Consider the following 22,318-nt stretch of genomic DNA (forward strand, 5'->3'; position numbering starts at 1 on the left):
ACTTCTGGCAGTGTGCCAGTGATCACCCTCCCCTGTGCCAAGGTTGGCACCCGTGCCTAAGGTTGCCTACCCCTGATCTACAGTATAGTGGATAAGGATCAAAACAATAATTGCATTCAGATTTACAGGTCTTACCCAAAATGACAGTCATTGTTCCTGATAATCAATCCACTTTTCCCACAGCCTTACTTTAAATGTCTGTAGAAGTGTTTTTTTTTTCTTTCTTCTTTTCTGGTTAGATAATCTATTTTAATGTATTCCTTGTGACCTGTGTGTGTATGTCCGTCTGTCTTTGTGTATGCATTGGTGTGTGTGTGTGCGTGCGTGCATTGGCATTGGTGTGTTTGCGTGGGTGTGTGTTGTTTGTGTGTTAGGGTGAAGTTGAAGGACGGTGTGGCATTTCTTGGGGCCAGGGCCAGCAACCCAGTTGCCTGGACAGTGAGTCAAGATGTCAGAAGTGAAGGCCACAGGGTCGTCACCCTGCACTGCCGCAGGAAGGACGGCAACTTTGGTCAGAGGTAGGTCGTCTAACAACTCAATTACATCATTAATGGTGAATGGTGCATTTATATAACGCCTTTATCCAAGGCGCTTTACATATATTGTGCATTACATTCACCCATTCACACACACATTCATACACCGATGGCGGAGGAAACCATGCAAGGCACCAACCTACTCACCGGAAGCAACTAGGGGTTCAGAGTCATACTCAGCTTCCTCATATTATTTTAGCCGGAAAGATGTGTTTGTCATACCGTAGGGAGATTCAGTATTAGTGTAGTACTATTATTTATGATCATGTCATTTGTTTGTTCGGTGTCTTTTTGGGGGTGGCGGGGATATAACATTTGCCTTGCATTTTAGCAGAGTTCTCCAGCTATAGTATGGCTTGCTCGTTTGTGTGTCTGATTGTTCTGGGGGAAAAGCTCTTCTGCCAGTTAGCCTGGCTCCAGCCAATAGACCCGCCCACTCTCTGAGTGAACTGCTTCTCTTGGTCTGGTTTTGTCATATGACGCATCTCTTTCTACCGAAACCGACCGAAACCGACCAATGAAATCAATGCAATACGGAGGAGGGGTGCGTCTAACTTTTGAAAATCAACAGAAATAGTGGAGGGAGGGGTGGCTCACCAGAGTTCTTAATTGCCTCCTTTGAACTTCAAAAGCGCTACAACTACAAGTGTCGATAGCTCGTTAGTGATTCTCTCTAATCAATGAAACATCAAAGACAATGACCTGTTTGGTGCATGTCATTGAGGGGAGGGGGAGGAGGGAATGTTTTGTGTGCAAAAGTCAAACACAACCCCTCCCACCAGATCTCTTGTGATTGGGAATTTCAAATTTTAAATCCCCTCCCCTTTTCAATCAAATAGAATGGGGACAACTTCAGACTCAAGCTCCAGCGTAGAGTCTGAAATCAGGCTAACTGCCAGTGGCCTTGTGGCTACGGAGCCACTTTCCATGTGTGGCTTTCATCTGAAACAGTCTGTGATTGGGGTGACTATGGACTTTAATGATTCTGTGTGCGTTGCTGACACAGCGGCCATCATAAGTCTTGGATGGAGGCAAGATTACATCCACTGATGCGCTCATCTGTCCGCACAACCCATTACGGTTGAGGTCAGTACAGTTCCTATACAGTGATGCAGCCAGTCAGGATGATCTCAGTGGCACCGCTGGCGCTGGAGTGTGAGTGGCAAGCATAATTTCACTGTATATTGTCACAGACGTCTATGATATTTCAATATGATATAGTGACGCAAACAAGGCTATTGTAGCTTGCACTTAGAGAGTCTCCAGACGATCGGTAGGCGGAGATCTCTGATCATCTGGCAGGTGAGTGGGAGCAGCTTGGATGGCTGAGTCACACTGGCCTTCTTAACAGTGTGTGTGTGTGTGTGTGTGTGTGTGTGTGTGTGTGTGTGTGTGTGTGTGTGTGTGTGTGTGTGTGTGTGTGCGTTCAAATGTGTGTCATCCAGCTGAGCATTTGAATGAATGTTTTAGGTGAAGATACTGTAGAGTAGCAGGCCACAGGAAGTGACATGCCCTGACAGGGTTATTATTTCCTCCTGTGTGTCAAGGTGACGGCGGTGATGAACGACAAGTCATCTGTCATTTGACTGTGTCTCTTTCATAGCCCAGCCTGTGAGCAGGGACAATGAATTATAAAGCGCTTTCTAAGCCAAGGTCATAAATATTGAAACTAGTATTATTCCTCAGATATCTTCAGGGTGCGATAGGCCACCTTGCTATAATGCCCAATAGGCATTTGGACATACAAGGTTTCTACATGAGAGCAACGATATGTTATATGCCATCTATCCAGATGAACCCAAGGTCTCTGTTTTAAATAAAATCTAAGTCAAACTGCTGGTGCAATATATGGCCTAAATTAATTAAATTCATGGATTTTTCAGCTCCCCATTCGCTGCCAGCGTATTCTGCCTGACACTTGGCATAGTTTACTTCTCCTTTGCAATCACAGAGGGCATATTTTATTAATCTGTTAGCCGGTGGGTAATATTTTGCAATCTAGTGTGAAATTATGCTCATACGCCATAGTTTTATGGGGGATAATTAAAATGTATGCATAAAACCCTACATAAATAAAATAAAGTTCAACCTCTAAATCAGTGCAAATTAGACCAGAATCAGTTAGTGTTTGCTTTGTTGGCTATAAACAGTGGTGGACATACTGTAGTACTCAACCCCAGTACGTGGCGCATATACTCCTGGTTAAATATTACTGCAAGTCAAAGTTTCACTGTCAAATATGTCCTTGAGTTATAAAGTACTGGAATATTGCTTTACTTATAAGTATTCCAAACTATAACTTGTAAAGTATATTTTATTTTTATTATCAATGCATTGCTGTATTGAATTTAGACCTTCCCCCCAAAAACATATGTTTTAGGGCACGGTCACACTAGCCTGGTTAATAAACCAGACTGCACAACACCATCCCCCCAAAACGAAGTCTGTGATAGAGTCTGACGCTTGCAGTCAGGCTACGGTCACACAGCACTTTTATTATACCTATGGGAGCAGATTCTTCCAATGCTGCCATGTGTGGATTTCTGCAAAAGAACGCTCCATTCCCATTGAAATGCATTGGCATTTAGAAACTTTTGCCTTCACAATAAGGGTGCAGGAAGCCTGGGCACCTAAATATTGTGGGCACCTCAATGTTAAGTTGGATGAAATAATTGCTGTGTGTGGTTCTATATGGGCTAGGGTTGTGTCAATCATTTTGACAAATAATAGCTTGCAGATATGTCTAAAAAAAATCTATACATTTCAATAGCCAAAAGTATAAAATAATTATGGTTAAAAAAAGAACTAAAAAGAACAAAGTTAGTTCATTTCTGGGAACCTTGAACTTTAGTTAAAAATGTGGAATTATGAACTATGAACTGAACTAGTTCATTTTAGAAGTTTTGAACTTGGACTAGTTCATGTTGAAAGTGAACTTTCCCAACACTGGTGGCTCCACTGGCTATAAAACATTGCCCATCCCAGGACAAAGAAACAAAGAGGCAGATGATCTTAAGGCTATTGGCAGAGAGACAGTGTAACATGTTCATGTGCATCATGTGAAAAGCTGAGCAGTGTCCGAGGGAAACAGAAGGCCAAGAGCAACAGCTAAATCTTAACTGTAGAAATCTCTCCTCATATACTGTACGCCCGCAGCACGCACGCACGCGCACGCACGCACGCACGCACGCACGCACGCACGCACACAAAACTACCGTGTGTGAGACAGCCTCAGGTCAGTGCTACTGCCGCATTAATTCTTTCACATCCATATGTTCAGTAACGTGGCTAAATCAAGCCTTGTATATACAGTATATATATATATATATATATATATATATATATATATATATATACGGTAGTAACTCATGTTCAAGTGATGCATTGCATGTTTCTTTTTGTCAAGTGACATTGTATGAATTAGGGATAAGGGACAGGGACATACTGTCGCTGACATACAGTAGTATACTGTATATAGGCTAGAACACCGCTGGGGGATCACCAGGGGACAGGGACCAAAAAGAATGGAAAGTGTGATAGTGTCCAAAACCTTTACACAGAGTTACATTAAAACTGATGAGTTTGGTCTCCCAGAGATAATAATTGGTATCAAATGGGGGACCTAATGCATAATGCGTTTTCAGCAAAGACTCCATGTAATCCGTAAGTTAAGATCACTGTCTGTTGCCCCCCATCTCCTGTTATTATTATACAAAAGCATTATTCAACCTATTCTGTTGTATTGCTCAGTATGTTTCTTCACCATACTGTCCATGCCTAACAGAAACAAACTTTACAGTATCACCCGTATTGCTTCCAAGATCATCAGACTTCCCACACCCACACTTGCTGATATGAATGAAAGGCCATCACACGCTTAGCACTGTCAATAACAAATGACACTGATCATCCTCTGTATCGTTACTTCAACTTCTTGCCATCAGGGCGAAGATACAGAACCTTGACGTGGCACAAGGTACGGTTTAGCAGGAGTTTTGTCCCCTCAGCCATCGCTGCACTAAACAATCTGCTAAGCAAACGCCCCCGTCGCTAGGATGGTTTTCTGTAAATAATGGGGTCCTGATGATCTGTCCTGTGATGTTTTGTGTTATATGGTTATATGTTGTTTTTTGTGTTGAACAGACTTGTGAAGACAAATTTCCCTTTGGGGACAATACAGATTATTATTACTAGAAGCTGGGCCGCCCTTCGGGCGGCCCAGCGTCTAGTCGGCGACCTGGCCAACTCGGGAACGATGTAAATAGAGAATGAATGCCCCGCCCTTTAATGCAAACCCCATTATACCTGTTGTCATAGGACCCGTTTTGACCATCTGTTTGCCTGTGTCCATTTATGCCCATATATGGAGATATCTGTATCTGTCTGTCTGTCGGCGTCCATTTTATGTCCATATATGGAGATCACTGCAGATATAGTTCTGGGTCCAATGCCCCGCCCTTTAATGCAAACCCCATTATACCTGTTGTCATAGGACCCGTTTTGACCATCTGTTTGCCTGTGTCCATTTATGCCCATATATGGAGATATCTGTATCTGTCTGTCTGTCGGCGTCCATTTTATGTCCATATATGGAGATCACTGCAGATATAGTTCTGGGTCCATTTTATGCCCATATGCCCATATATGGAGATATCTGTCTATTTGCGTCCATTTTATGCCTGCCCCACCCTTTAATGCAAACCCCAATATACCTGTTGTCATAGGACCCGTTTTGACCATCTGTTAGCCTTTGTCCCCACCCTTTAATGCAAACCCCAATATACCTGTTGTCATAGGACCCGTTTTGACCATCTGTTTGCCTTCTGTTAGCCTTTGTCCCCACCCTTTAATGCAAACCCCAATATACCTGTTGTCATGTTGTCATAGGACCCGTTTTGACCATCTGTTTGCCTTCTGTTAGCCTTTGTCCCCACCCTTTAATGCAAACCCCAATATATGGAGATCTCTGCACACACAGTACCGGTTGCGGAAAACTCTGATGTCAGACATCAGCTCCGCATTCGGGGATTCATTTTATGCCCATATCTGGAGAACGCGTGTGCCGGTGGGAAGAACGGTTCTCGAGATACATACACATTCACAGAGATTTTTTGTTGACTCCTGGCGTACGTGATGTCAGAGCCTTTTATGAAGTGATGTCACAATGAGTCAGCGATTGTGCCGATTTCCTCAGGAACAGCCTGATGTTAACAATCAGCTCCGCATAAGGAGATTCCGAACGTTTCGCGCCGCTTCGGGAAAACCGCATGCCGAGTCGGGCCGAGGCCCGGCACTGCACTCCGCGCCGCAGCGGGGAACGCGCGTGCCGAATCTGAAGCCGGTGGGACGAACGGTTCTCGAGATACGCGGATTACAAACAAACAAACAAACAGACAGAGATTTGTCGCATTTATAGATAGACTAGAAGCTCGGCCGCCCTTCGGGCGGCCGAGCGTCTAGTCGGCGACCTGGCCAACTCGGGAACAATGTAAATAGGGAATGAATGCCCCGCCCTTTAATGCAAACCCCATTATACCTGTTGTCATAGGATCCGTTTTGACCATCTGTTTGCGTGTGTCCATTTATGCCCATATATGGAGAGATATGTCTGTCTACGTCCATTTTCTGCCCATATATGGAGATCTCTGTAGGACCTGGTTTGACCATCTGTTTGCCTGTGCCCATTTATGCCCATATATGGAGTTTGCAACCTGGCCAACTCGGGAACGATGTAAATAGGGAATGAATGCCCCACCCTTTAATGCAAACCCCATTATATGGAGATCTCTGTATCTGGCTGTGTCCCTTTTTATGCCCATATACTCTATCTGTGTCCATATTTTATGCCCATATGCCCATATATGGAGATCTCTGTATCTGCCCATATGCCCATATATGGAGATCTCAGTCTGTGTCCCTTTTATGCCCATATATCTGCGTCCATTTTATGCCCATATGCCCATATATGGAGATCTCTGTATCTGCCCATATGCCCATTCTCTGTATCAGTCTGTGTCCCTTTTATGCCCATATACGGAGATATCTGTCATAGAGATCTCAGTCTGTGTCCCTTTTATGCCCATATATCTGTCTGTGTCCCTTTTATGCCCATATATGGAGATATCTGTCGGGTCGAGGCGCCCATATACGGAGATATCTGTCATGGAGATCTCAGTCTGTGTCCCTTTTATGCCCATATATCTGTCTGTGTCCCTTTTATGCCCATATACGGCGATATCTGTCGGGTCGAGGCAAGGCCCCTGTATTGCCCATATATGGAGATCTCTGTATCTGCCCATATGCCCATATATGGAGATCTCAGTCTGTCGGGTCGAGGCTAGGCCCCTGTATCTGCCTGCAGTGATGTCACAATGACTCAGCGCTTGCGCCCGGCACTGCAGTGATGTCACAATGAGTCAGCGCTTGCGCCGATTTTGCGCCGATTTCCGCATAAGGAGATTCCGAACGTTTCGCGCCGGTTAGGGAAAACCGCGCGTCGGGTCGGGTCGAGGCCCGGCACTGCACTCCGTGCCGCGGCGGGGAACGCGCGTGCCGAATCTGAAGCCGGTGGGACGAACGGTTCTCGAGATACGCGGATTACAAACACACACGCAGAGACTTCTCGCATTTATAGATAGATTATTATTATTAAACTGAGTGTACGACGTTGAGAAACAGTGTGATAAAGTGAGACAGTTTGAGAGAACAGAGATGGCCCTGGAGAACAGGAAAGCATAAACTTTGTAGGCAACTAATCATGTTCAAGCACGTCCACAGACGTAGGCTACAGAGAGTGTCAATTACAAATCCTTGTATTTCCATATTGAGGGGTCTTGTTTTGGTGAAATAAGCAGATTGACGCAATGATATTTCCTCCTTTAACTTTGGATCTTTGCAACTCATTTAAATTGGCTTTCTCAGATCTGCATCTCTGTCTCTGTGATGTTTCCAATGCTACTTTACAGAGAGAGAGACACACAGAGAGAGAGAGAGAGAGAGAGAGAGAGAGAGAGAGAGAGAGAGAGAGAGAGAGAGAGAGAGAACAGAGACAGAGACAGAGACAGAGACAACAGCACAATAACCCCGGCAAGATGTGAACGTTTTCTCTTTGTCTTCTTGTATTATGAAGATTAATCTGTTGTTATCTGTGTGTGGGTGTGTCTGGATTATGTTTGAATATGGACATGCCTGACATCTGCCTGTATTATAGTCAGTATTGCAGTATATGCCTAAATATAGTCATATACTGTACATATATTTTCCTTGTCTGTCGCTCACATGCACCCTGTAAAATGTTCTGTTTTTTGTAGCTGCTCATCTGGTGTAAAGACAAATACACAGGGCCCGCCTATTTAGATGATCTTACGTACACGGTCTAAGACACAGGATGCAATTACGTTAGGAGTGTGTCTGCCTCGAATTTCACTAGTGTGTACTCTGTCACAAGGCTCGGCATGCCTCTCTGACTTAGCCCGGGGCATGTTTTGGGCATAACATAAATTATTAGACCAATCAGAGTCTTCTCCTGTTCTCTTCAAGAGAAGGTGTTCTAAGTCATTTAAACAGCAGATTAGAGGAGACGTGAATAGTTTTCTGCTGAAGAAAAGTGAAAATGTGTGACCATCTTGCAGTATTATTACAATGATTTCAGGAGATGAGGAAATGGACATTTTGGGCATACAGAATCCCACCTTCCTTCCATGACATGTTCTTCATTTATGTCCAAACACATCTGTGATATCTCGACATATCAACTCAATAATCAGATGCTCATTCTCAGTTATCTAGTTTCTTTAAACCACCAATTAAAGCATGACAGGGACGCTATCCCACGAGAGCGGTTGGCACATGATACTGTACATATGGTGCATAATATTATTCACCTACTGCTCCTATTTAGGATGGGTTAAATGCAGAGGACAAATATCACATGTGCGCAAATGTGATTGTCTCCTCATCTGCGTTAATAACACAACTTTCTAGGGTCTCTGCATGCATACTGCAGACTGCATTCCAGGTGTCCTGGTGGATTTGAAATGGCTGTCAATGTTTCTTTAGTGCTGAAAGTGATCCAAACGAATCATGACTATGGTTGTCGTTATAGTTGTGGTGTGCATGCTGCCATCCATTTGAATTGGATATATTTTTTAAACAACACATTTATAGTTATCGTGATCGTTATCGTGCTTAGTGTGAATGGCCCTTTAGTCTGGTGATAATTATAGGCTGGAGCTAACTGCTGTATCATTCTGCGCCAAAGTTCTTGCGTCTGTTGGCTAACTTATTTTTTGTCACATTTGTGTTACCCAGCCATCCATCTTCAACCACGTATACCAAGTCAGATTGTGGGGATTGCGTTCTCTTTATACTTTTTGAAATATCAAACTTTAATTAATGTAATAATGGAAGTCACCAATGGCTGAAACTGTGCCCAAATTTGAAGTTGTATACTTCATAAATACGTCATAGATGACAGACACAGGTTGGTTGGCCAATGGCCGCATGAAGCCTGAGATCCCATTTGAGCCATGCCAGTCTCATGTGGATCCCGAGAGCCACATGATTTGATTCTTGTATAAAATAATCTCAAAGACGGGGATGCTTTACAGTAATCTATACCGTAATTGCTGTAATCTGTTATGGTGCGTTGCGAACTTCAGAGAAACCTCCCAGACCCGAGACAGCACATAACATATTATATGGGACATAATATTTCCTCCCCACTTGGGCAATAAACTGAGAACAGTCCTATAAAACCCCAAAGCAGACATTAAGTCAAACCCTGCTTGTTCATTCATATGAGGCTGACCATTAAATATTCACAGCATGAACATCTAGCTACAATTGCTACAGAAGGAGGCTGCTACATACAACTATACAAGTCTCAGGGCTGTAATAAAGTTGACTGATACCCAAGTCTAACTTGCTCTATGCTCATCAGACAATAGCACTAGCTCGGTATGAAGATGTATGATGATGCTAAAAAGATAAGTGTCGTCCTTCACTGGCAAATCCACTCTCTCTGTCCTTCAGTCACTCCCATCTGACAGCACAGAGATGACTGCTCCCTCCTTGCAACTCCAATTCACATTCTCCATGCCACGGGCACCAACAAACTTAAAATTCCCATCAGCCAGCAGTGTAATTAAGCATGGGAATGCACTCGCACTAGGTCGTTCACTATGTGTGTGTGTGTGTGTGTGTGTGTGTGTGTGTGTGTGTGTGTGTGTGTGTGTGTGTGTGTGCGTGTGTGCGTGCGTGTGCGCATGTTGATGTGAGCATAGCGGGTGCTCCTTGTAAATTGAGTTGATGGTGAGATATTCCTATATAGAAAGTAGATAGCCTACACCATGCTTTCCATTTGCAGGCTCAAAAGGGAATCATCTGCCATGCATGTCAGGTGCTCATGCTGCTACTGACTCCTTTATTTCTTTTTAATGAAAGCTAATACAATTTGGAGTTCCCGGTGATAGAGGGGAAGACTGGCTGAAAAAGACAAATGGTATTTGTCACGGCAGTAGTGGCAGCGGGGCCTATGGTGGTGAGCCAATGCGTCAATCAGTAGTCCCAGATGAGATGGAAGTTCGATTGGTAATTGCAGGAAGCAAAGTGTGCCGTCTAAGAACTAATTAAAGGAACTGAACCTAATGGCCAACAATTCACACACTGCATGGTCAACACAGGGCGAGGCAAATGTTCAAACTTAAAGTGCCTTAAGAAATTCTTTGTGTTTTTAATTTACCGCAGCAGCAGTCTGACAAACGGATATATTTTGGCTCCTCAGGCCTTCATCAGTGTTTGCTCCGCCTGGGCAGATGTGACCTAGTATAAGGCTTTTTGCAGTAGTCAAGTGTGCCAATCACAATACAAAACATTGTGAAAAATACTGGGAAGTGTCACAAATTACAAACCCATGAGAGCATAGCCATACATTTTACCATAAAACACAATTCAACATTAAATCTTCTTTTAGTCCTTTAGTTTTCAACGTGTGGATCCGATATGCTTCTCTACAGGAGTAAACGGTCTTTGTCACCAATTCAATGCCCTAAAAATTTGGAAGTGCACAATATGCTTTATATACACCTACACTATACTGTGTCAACTATACTATACAATGCTGAAAAAGCGTTGTTTGTGTAAGAGTTCTCTCTCTTTCACACACACACACACACACACGCACACACACACACACACACACACACACACACACACACACACACACACACACACACGAGCAAACACACACACAAAGAACCTCCAGGGTTTTTTTTCCTCCTTCAAAGTCTTTTGTAACGGATCACGAAACATGCCACCACATTCAATTTGTCTACTGTTGCTACAGAGGGATCCTGGATCGACAAGTCAAGTCATCCTTCCAGCACCTTACACAATGACACCAGTCTATAAACAACCATCCTCAGAGCCATTATCCCACAGGAGTTGTCTGAGTGACAACCCAACAAGTCAGCAGCTTGTGTGTTGGGTGCAAATGGAACACTGAGGGAACTCAGAACTATGTACAGAAGGCTACAATGTACAGTAGGTAGCTGACAAAAGAAAAAAAAACGATATGCAAAAGAATGCTAATTTAACATTTTTTCCAGGGAGGGTTCATGTAACACGCCTTTTGACCAGGCCTCCGTCAGCAGAACATTCAAGACCAGCTGAAATGAAAAATATGTTTTTCACACTTTTCTGTTGTCAAAGAGGGGGAAAAAAAGTGTATTTTTATATCAAAAGTTCATTCTTAATTACTTGTACAAACAAAGGTGATTACATGAGCAGGAAATAACTCAACTTGAACCATATGACATGCACCTGTAAATACACTTCCCACACAGGGCAATGATTCATTATGCTAGACATCAAGTTTGATTGAAATGAAAGGGCAGACGTGCATGGATGCCATATCTAGTTCCCAGCCCCTTTCACCAGGAAATATGTCATGATATGGAAGTTGGACCTCGCAAATAGGCATTTGAATCAGTCTTTTAAGAGGCCTCTTAACAGCTCAATGAGTAGGTAAATTATTTTGGCTTACTCGTTTTGTTTTACTTTAGTTCAACCAACATATTGAAGTTGTAGCAACATTTATTTTAGGAAAAAGATCATCATCTCTCTCTCTCATGATCTCTAAAAGTTTTAACACAATTGTTGGACAGACGACAGCCAAGGTTTTGAGTTCTCTCTCTTTCTCTCACTTCCTTTGTGCAACCACACACTGCTTCCAATGCCTTGGTGTAATAATGTGGTGGACAGCCACAAGGAAACAACAAGTCAGATACCAGACCACACAGACAGTCTGGTCTCTCTCTGAATGTTGTGTGGAGATTTATCCTGTGCGATGCCCAACAGGTGCGCAGTCACACTTAGCTCTGGGTCCAATACCCGATTAGATCAGGCCAGATGTGACTGCTTAAATCAGCCATCACCCATCCCACAATCTCTGATCACAAATCAACTAGAACATAAAGACCAACATGACATGACTACACTGTCCCTGCTGGTTTGCTTTAGGGTGTAGGACCTGTATTGCCTCAATTTGCTTGTCATCTCCTCCTCTGCCCTGCAGTTTCCCGTGTCTCTCCACTAAATTTGAATTAATCAATAAGAAGAATGTTTAAGATAAAACAAAACAAAACAAAAGGCTGCATTTAAAGACACATTTAGTTGTTTCTTTGTCTTTTTTAATATCGTCGTTGTTGGGTGGAAACCTCGTATCTCCAAGTTTCAAATGTGTACGTTCTTTCGCAAAGTAAAGCCCTGCTTCATCATACAAGGCCGTCGCACAAAAGTAGTAAAAACAGCCGATCTACAAGCACACAACGCCTCGTGGTGCGAGGCGTTGTGTGCTTGTGTAGATCGGCTGTTTTCACTAGTTTAAATCATTTTTAAAATGATAAATGCAAAACAAACGGTTTTGGACATACAAGGTTTTCACCCGACAACGACGATATGCTACCGCTGGTTTGAAAATAGATTAGAGGAGAAAAAAAAAAAACACAACATCGTTCTGCAGTGTCACAGTGATGTTTTAAGCAGCAGGACATTGAGGCCTGTCATTCTCTTTATGCCTCAGCCATCTGCTGTGGGATGTGATGTGCTCCTCTGAGGGCCTTTGAGAGGAACAGAGGAACCAAACACCAATACCAGGAAGGGAAACCTGAAGTCATTTGCATACTGTGTGTACTCCACACACATTCAGATGCTAGATGGCCTCACATGCCATCCATCCAGCTGTCCAGCTAGGCTGCCAGCCATTGCTGCTACACCTCCATACAAAATACACTGTGGAGTTTTTTTTGTTCATTCAGAGGAGAGGTTTGTTTGCAGGCAAATATTATACCAATTGATAGAGACACCTTTCAGAATAAAGAATGCATTTCTGATTGTTGTAGACGTGTTGGATGTTCGAAATATGTGCTGTAGGCATTTGGCAGTCAAGGGTGGCGCAGCTCCCTTACCATCATGCAGCTCGTAAGGATGCCCTTGATGATGCTGAATGTCCTGAGGTTGCGGGGACTCACACTGAATTACTTCAGCTGTCGGAGGCAGTACAGGCATTGCAGAGCCTTTTTTTTACGACTTACGTGGTAATTTTCCCTATTTTGAAGTAGTTTGACAGGTACAGTACACGGTTACTGGTCTTGAAAACCAGGCCCCGTTGCAAGTTGCTGTTCTCTGTCCTCTACCCTAGCCACCCCACCCTAGCATAATGAACACATCATCAGGTGCAGACCTACATCTCTGAGCTTTGTGTCAAGATTGGCAGGAACTATTGTGTTAAATGCCAAGCCGTAGTTGACAAACAGCATTCCTACACAGCTGTTCCGCACCATCGGGTGAGAAAGGCCGGTGTGAAGAGCCATGGCAATTGCATCACCAGCTGGTCCGCACATGCTTTGCGATGCAGCCTGGGACGCTGTCGGGGCCCGTGGCCTTGCAGATGTTCACCTGTTTACAATTTAGGTATTTAGCAGACACTTCTAGAGCAACTTATAAGGATGTGATCGGAATATGCAGACAGAGTAAGCATGAACAAGGTAAATAATCACATACATAGAGTGCAGAGAGAAGTTAAAGGGGAGAACCACTCATTTTCTACAGTCTCTGTAGAAAGGGGGTAGTTGACCACAATGACCAGCTATGATCCGATTTGCTGAACGGTGAATGAAGGGCTTTGTAGTATAATGTGTTTAGGTTAATTACCCACTCCACCAAAATCATATTTTTTAGTTTTTAATTTTTTTAAGCTTATCTATGAAAATCCTGGTGGTTTCTGGCACTCTGCATGTTGTGTGGGACGTGACTCAGGTACTTCATATGCATTATCAGGCACACGCCAATCACATCCTCTTCAAAGAGGCATTATTGACCAACATATTTAATATTTCTGACCAAGTTTGGACGTGTGAACTGCAACTTTTCCTCCCATAATAAAGGCAGCATCGTTATCAGCAGTCACATGATTATCAGTGAGATAATCCTGTGCAATTCCCTTGATTCCTTTGTCTCTGTTCGGTCAGGGGTGTTTGTGAACAACAGTAAAACATTACTCCATTAAACCCCCAGGTAGACAGAATGGTGGGCACATGTGGATCATGTGTTCCTGGTCTGGAGAACAAAACAAAAATACAAAACATACGGGTATGCTCATTCCTGAATACGGAATCGTTTATCATGATACACAGTCACACCCAGTGGTGGTAAAGGTTCTCACATTTTGTACTTAAAGCATCAATACTGCAAGGTAGAAACACTCTAAAGTAGAAGCCCGGAATTCAAAATGTACTTGAGTAAAAGTACTAAAGTATCATCAAAATATACTTAAAGTACTACAAGTGAAAGTAGTCATTGTCCCATTTCACCGGTTCAAAATGTATGTGTATATATATATATATATATATATATATATATATATATAAACATAGAAAATAGCCGATAGATTGTCTATTTTCAAGTTAAAATATGATTATGTTGGGGGTCGCGGCCTGAAAAGGTTGAGAACCACTGTTTTACACCACTGTACACACCCCTCCCCCTCGTTCTTTCCCAGAGTGTTGTTTCGTCCCGTCTATGTAAAAGCCTGGAGGCTTGATCAATGAACCTGGGATCTCCTCAGTCATCCAGGTTTTCCGAGAGGCAAATAATATCACAATCAGTGGTTTCACGGTGGAACTGACTGTGCACACGGAGTTCGCATAACGTATCTGCACGGCCTCACGCACATATAAGACCCCTGCGTGCTTTGGTGCACTTTTGCGGAGATGAATGGGACCTCTCTGACAATAAATCCAACTGGAGCATGTAAAAATCTATCTTCCAGTTTTTAGCTGTGAATTTTTTTTTTATTCTTAATACATAAACATTTTCATGGTAATGTTTTTAAAACCATCATTAAAACTAAACATTTTACTAAAACTAAACCTTTTCCAAAAATGAAAACACAACTAAACTAGCAAAGCCACTTTAAACACATTAAATAATACATAAATAAATAAATATTTAACTTTTGTAACCTTAATTCCTACCACTTACACTTACTCTAATCTTAGCCTGATTTCTGAAGATTCCTATGTTCTATCCGTCTGTCATTCAATGTTATGAGATACTTCAATGGTTTCCTGTGTAAATAAGCCAAGTGCTTTCCTAGGATCTCCTTTTAGTTGAGCTTGTACCAGTGAACTGTACCGTCATGAAACTGTACTTTTTTCTATGCAAACTTCTAATAAAATCTTCAATCAATCAATGACAATGTCGTAAGCGATTACAAAGGGGAGGGGATTGGTGGGAGGGGATGGTGTTTGACCGACGGACCCTCGCACGCCTGTTTCTGCGTGCGGGAGAGTCCACACAGCACTGTGTGATTATATACATGCTGTACTGTTCTTAAGATAAATCCAAAAACAAACTATCAAAAAGTACACAGCCACGCCTGTGCATACTTGTTTGAGCTGCACGCCCGCACATACAGTAACGTGCATACAACCAAGAATAAGTGCTTGCGTTGCATATCGATCAAACAACATTCACATCGTCCGTTTCAGAGGCGGGACTATTAACATATCAAAGATTAAAATAACGTCTCAGTGTCAACATCGCGAATCAACATAGGAATCAGACTGGATGCGGTCGATCAGTCTCCTCCCCTCCGAGTCCGCACTGGCTGTAAGCTCCGTAAACAACTACAGTACACTTCTTCAAACAGGTTCAAGGCTAGGATGGTCCCTAATTTTGCTTGTCGTTAGACCCACCCCCACCTCCGTCTCTCATTGGATAATACATCCTGGTACCGAAGAAACTCTAGGTTCAAATTACAACACCAGACCAAGAGAGGCAGTCCGCTCAGAGAGTGGGTGGGGTCTATGGGCTGGAGCCAGGCTACTCTGATCTTGCACTTTGTAAATCGCTCCGGATAAACTGCTAAATGTCAAATTTTAAAGACATTTTAAAATTCAACCATAATCTTGACCATTCAATATGGTGAATCTGTCGGAAAAGGGCCCAAAGTTTTCACTTTTAGACAGTGTTCTCCACTGGTTGTGTCCAGAGGGTAAGTCCTAAGGGTAAGCGGCCTAAAATATGTGTCATTTAGGGTCACCTACTGTATATCCAGGTAGCGAAGTTTAAAATGGGTATGATGGGATGAACCATAACATGGTGATGAAAGGGTGGTTTTCAACACTGTCTGGGCTCTATTTTGTATTGTCTTAACTACCAGCTCTTATGCCTTAACAGTAAAGGCCTGTCCATACTGTCTCCGACCACCAAACTTTTCGTCGGAAAGGTCCGGTTCAATTACAAAATGACGTCACTCGCATCTTCTGAAAAGCATTAACCGAATTAGAGTTTGGAAAGTTGCAGGTCAGAAAGTCGAAACTCTCGGACAAAAATTTTAGTGGTCGAGACAGTATGGACAGGCCTTTAAGTTAAAGGCATAAGAGCTGGAACTTAAAACAATCAAAATACAGTGTGTCACACTGTATCAGAGGATATGCTTTGGGTCCCTAGGAGTATAGCCTGCTCCATGCTTTATATGGAGGCTATGGCATATGCATGATCTCATTATGCATGTCTGCGTGGCCCTGAAATGGCATGTACAATTTAAACCAATTTGATGGATTGTTCTCATGGTAATACTAGCTTGTGGCCTTGTTTGTATAAAGTGCAATACACCCCATGTCCTCTCGCCATCTTCTCCCATTGCTATGACAGCCACCGGTATCCTGCTTCCCCTGACTTTATTCCACCTTCTATATCACTTTCTTTGTCTTTTCATTTAACAATCTACAGCATCCATATTTTCACATATACTGTATACTGTACATACATACGTTTATATATACAGGGTATATAAAATGAGATGCACGATAGTTATGTAGTCTCTTGTAGGAAAATCCGCCTAGAGATGCATTAGGCAACAGCAGAAATTCATCATTCAGTATTATGGATTTGTTATTATGAGCGATGGTGTCATCTCACAGTGAATATGTTGAATATATTCCATAATATGAGCTCCGTGTGTATTTTGGGAATCTTAGCGTATGTCAAATTAGCCAGCATTGCCAAAGGCACAAATATGCAATAGAGCTGATTTAAATAAAGAATGGTTTGTTCGTTTCAAACACCCCTCTGTGTGCAGACCGTGCACGGACGTGTGTGCACGTGCGTGCAGCAGCTATACATTGTTGTGGATGTCTTATAGGCAGCTTACTCTGTGGTGGTAGAGTAATTGGAGACCGGCGCAACGGCGCATTGACAGAACAATGATGAGTGAAGATTGAACGGGAAAGATGTTCAATATTCAGTCCTCTTCAATTCGTGAAAGCAGGGTCAGAGTGTGCTTCCCCTTCTTTCTCTCTCTTTGTGTCAAGCTCAGGGGCGTCACACTGGGGGGGAAAGTGGGACTGAGTTACCAGGGCCCCGAGGTGGAGGAGGGGCCTTAATTATTTTATACTTTAGCTATTGAAAAATAGCAGATATACAAGCTCACACACTGCAAGCTTGTAGATCTGCTATGAAAATGTGTGCAAATCTTTGAATATGTGTATTTTTTAAACAAAAAACTCAACTAAAATCTTTAGATGGGGGTCCGTGGCCAAATACACATCATTTTGGGGGTCCTTCACATGAAAAGGTTTGAGCACCACTGACATAGAAACATGGGTTTTTCAAAAAGGATTTAGAAGACATTTATAGAATCGTGTCAAAAATATTCAAAGACCTGCACAAATGTTCATGATTAAAAAAAATAGCAGATCTACAAGCTCGCAAGCTTGTATATCTGCTATTTTTCAATTGTTAAAGCACACAAAATGATGCATAATAATGCGGTCCCATTCATGGGGGGCCCGCACAGTGAATCCTTGTACCCAGCAGGGCCCAGAATTTGGTGTGACACCCCTGGGCAAGCTTACCTCTCTTGGCCAATGAAAACATACAATCAATGGCCCGGGCCAAGCAACGCTGCATTTACAGCCCAAGGTAAATCACAGGGCCCTTCAATGCAATCTGATTCCAATGAGCGCCCCCCATGCATCAGCCTCCGTGCATGTGTGTTAATGACCTAGCTCAGTGCTTTTCAAAATGAAATGAGAAAAGAAAAGGGGGGGGGGGGGGGGCAGGAGATAAAGAAGAAGAAGAAAACACATCACTAAAACCAGATTATTTTGCCAATTGAACCACTTCCAACCTGGCTTGCCTATAAATTTGGTCAAATCATTAAAACTAAAAAGAAACACACACAAAAGAAAAAGAAAGAAATCGAATTAAAACATTTAGTTTTGTTTTGTTATTAATAGCAAAGATTGCATATTTACATTTCTCAAAACATGCCACAGTGTGATGCGGCCTTATGGCTATTTTTGTGTGTGTGTGTGTGTGTGTGTGTGTGTGTGTGTGTGTGTGTGTGTGTGTGTGTGTGTGTGTGTGTGTGTGTGTGTGTATGTGTGTGTGTGTGTGTGTGTGTGTGTGTTCTCGAGGTCGGCTGTACCTTTGATTATACAGTTTAGAGGAAGCTTTCTTAACCTAAAGTGTTAAAATATCATCAGCTAGAGCAGACCATCGCACAGCTAGGCTACAGATGAAAACTTTCTTTTTGGAGCTGTGTGAAGCACAGGCTCCCTATACGTGGCTGTGTGGGTCTGTGTGTGTGTGTGTCTGTCTGTCTGTCTGTGTGTGTGTATGTAGCCTGAACTTCCTAAACTTCGGCACGCCACTAGTCCCACAGTTTTGCCACCACACACTCGCGCCATATGTCAAATCGACCGGCTTACTCGGGAATCGTGGGCTATTACTTTTCTAAGAGAAAGGTTCTATAGTTTAATTGATATTAATTTATTAGTGAATTAATTTTCCCCATTGACTTATAATGGGAATTGCAAAAACTCACATTCAATTATTTGTCTCTCGCAAACCATAGGGGCTAGAGTTTCAAGACTTGGAGAGGAGGTTCATAATGATTTCAAGGATTAAATAAAAAATAATTGTGTCATTTGGCCGCATGGTGGCGCCATAACACCCCACTTTACGTTTTGGCCTGTAACTCTTGAACCGTAGGTCGGAAAATTAAAAATATTTTTTCCCTGGATTCCTTGGGTCATGACGCATCTCCCCATATAGGCCACGCCCATTTGCGCCATGATAGATTTTCCGCCATCTTGAATTTTCTCCAAAACACACTTTTTGCTCCTTCTCCTACATATTTTCTTCAAATGTCACAAAAATCGGTACACATGATCCACACACACACACACACACACACACACACACACACACACACACACACACACACACACACACACACACACACACACACACACACAGCTCCACTTCACACGGGTGTGATTTTTTTTTTACCTTTGGGAGCCTAGGGCACGTGCACAAGTTGGTTGTGAGGGGCCTTCAAATGTCCGGCCTCTCCAAAAGGAGGGCCAAACAGTTAGCAAGGTACTGCTCTGTATTAACTATGATAGGAAGTCTCTCCATTTGGAGGAGGCGTTGTTATCTTTCCCCATGATTGTTCTTTGACACCTATGCCAACAATGTTCTGCCCTACATGCACTTTGTAACTGGCCTTTTCCCTAATTATCTGACTGCACTGATACTGTTTATGTCCTTTGTACGAGGCATTCTTGTGCTTTTGCTTATGTGGACATACCGTAAATAAACATTTCAAATATGTGTGTGTGTGTGTGTGTGTGTGTGTGTGCGTGCGTGCGTGCGTGCGTGCGTGCGTGCGTGCGTGCGTGCGTGCGTGCGTGCGTGCGTGCGCGCGCGTGCGTGCGTGCGTACGTACGTGTGCGTGTGTGAGTCATTCTGTGTATGCATGCGATGCTGTGACTATACTGTAACTGCACTGTTTGTGTTGGCCATTTCCAGCATGTCCTTGGAAATGCTTTTGGAAAGTAAATAAGTGCTAGATAGGGCCGAAAGAAGCAATTACCTTCCCAGGTAGTATGATGAAAAAGATTACATGTTCAGTTCACAAACCTTTTAAGTCATCATCCATACTGTTTTCCTTTTTTTTTTTGCACTTACATGTAGCAGCAGTAAATGCATGTGAAATCGTCTTTCATCGTGGCCTCCCTCACATTAAAAGAGATTTCACCAGTGTTCCAAGGCAGGGAGCTATGCAATCGTTAGATGGATGTGTGATATTGATCACGTGTTATTTAATTTGCACGAGTGGCATATGAATACTAGACGTGTGTTGCATGGCGTTCCCGGCCTTAATAAAGGTCCTATAATGGAAGCAGCCCCATAACCCTGATATGATCAAAATATAGACGCCTGATTTATCTACCCGTCAGAGCTGTCGTCATTAATGGAAATCCCTTAAATTGGCACACAAAACGTAATGAAAATAAATGTATTTAATCTCTAGGAGTGATTTGTATTGCATCCACCCATACTCAAAGTTAGCCTACACACTGCCTGTTCCTCTGTCTGCCCTTTCACCTTAGCCACTTTAGCACTGTTGACTGCACGTCCATCGTGCTCTGGATCACTGGAAACCAATGTAGTAACGTGATTATGAATTCCACCAACAGTGATAAGTCTGATAACACATTTTTCAAGGTTTAAAAACATAAAATACAAGCCACTTTTCCAGTGGCTTAGGGGCCCACTATTTAGTGTACTTACTATGTCGAATGCCCCAGAACAGGGGCTCTAGGGTTCATGTGAATAACATACTTTGAAATATATTTTGAAAGGCATTTACTGTTCTTCCTCTTCTCTTCTCTTCTCTTCTCTTCTCTTCTCTTCTCTTCTCTTCTCTTCTCTTCTCTTCTCTTCTCTTCTCTTCTCTTCTCTTCTCTTCATCATGGTCAAAGCTATTTCCACAATCTAGCTTTTATGCACCACCTATCTGGAACACACTCCCAGAAAACTGCAGGTATCTCATTTATTTTAAAACAAACTGAACTAAATACCTTTCTGTTTGCAGCTGACTTTGATTGAGTTACTTTTATTTTTTTTTATCTCTTCTGCACTGTAATTGTATCTTTTTTTTTTTTTTTTACTTCTTTTGTTTTATGCATCCTCCTGTCATTGTATAATAGTGTTTCCTTTGCTTGATGTTCTGTGTAAAGCACATTTGCCTTGTTGTTGAAATGTGCTGTACAAATACAATTGCCTTGCCTTGCCAATCTGACTTTTTATCAGCAACTACAGTACAAGCCAACTAGTGCTTGCAGGGAGTTGCCCATAGACAACATGGAGCTTGGCCATGGAGCCTGGTCGTGTTGATAACGCAGCCCTATTGGCTGTGGGAACCTTTGCTTAGACTCTGTGATCCACTTCATCTTATTAAATAATCTACTGATGTTGTAGACCCCCCCCCCCCCAACCCACCCACACACACATGCTTCAGAACAAACTTTGAGCTATATTTAGTACTTCTGCTAGATTGCTAGTGTTTATCAAGGGATTTATAAGATGGTAGTTACATCAAGGGCCCAGCTAGGCTTCAATATGAAGATGTACAATCAAGAGCATTTTCTTTCTTTTTGTTACAGTAATGAATGGGGACTTTGATTATATCACAGATTCATTTTTGTGCAAGCTCCACCGTTTTTGATTGTGGCCACTGACCCCCATTGCAAAATATGTTATTCCCCCCAGAAGCAAATATAAGTAAAAAATGTTCGCTTTAAAATAATATTTATTCAAAGATTTGCACAAATGTTATTTTTATTTATTTTTATTTAATAGCAGATATAGACGCCCCATAGCTCAAGCTCAAGCTCATACTCGGTGCCACGCTATGAGCTTGTATATCTTCTATTTTTGAATAGCCAAATTATAAAAAAGAATGGTTAAGTGACACACATGCGTTCCTGCAGGAACTTCCTGGGAGGTTGCAAGAGGAGTATCAGTGCGTATCAACAAGTGTCAAGTTCAACCCCATAGTCCACAAAAAAGTTGCTTTTACTCGTATAATCCATGAGGAAAGCAAAAGTCCAAGGCCAGCCTGATGACGTGTGTGTGTGTGTGTGTGTGTGTGTGTGTGTGTGTGTGTGTGTGTGTGTGTGTGTGTGTGTGTGTGTGTGTGTGTGTGTGTGTGTGTGTGTGTGTGTGTGTGTGTGTGTGTGCGTGCGTGCATGCATCATACCGTAGGTCACATTAGGAATTTAACATGCCGGCCATGTCCAGCATGATTACAGTTTTGATATAACATATATAATTGCGACCGTCAGGGAGCAGTTTACTATGAAAACCTCCACCGGCCGTCCGTCCGTCCGTCCATCCCTCCGTCCGTCCGTCCGTCACACCTT

General features: G+C 42.7%; 1 protein-coding gene across 1 annotated transcript in view; it reads left to right on the forward strand.

Moving 5' to 3' along the window:
• LOC308299728 (transmembrane protein 132C) overlaps positions 1-22,318 on the forward strand; it is a gene marked incomplete at both ends in the record, with an annotated part of 240,674 nt that overhangs the window by 120,213 nt on the left and 98,143 nt on the right. Inside the window, one exon of the mRNA XM_080743518.1 lies at positions 375-518. Within this exon, the coding sequence (XP_080599644.1) occupies positions 375-518 (144 nt within the window). The remainder of the gene's footprint in view (positions 1-374; positions 519-22,318) is intronic.

The sequence above is a fragment of the Nannobrachium achirus genome (genome assembly GCF_963921795.1).
Source record: "Nannobrachium achirus genome assembly, chromosome: 15".
In the NCBI taxonomy this organism is placed as follows: Eukaryota; Metazoa; Chordata; class Actinopteri; order Myctophiformes; family Myctophidae; genus Nannobrachium; species Nannobrachium achirus.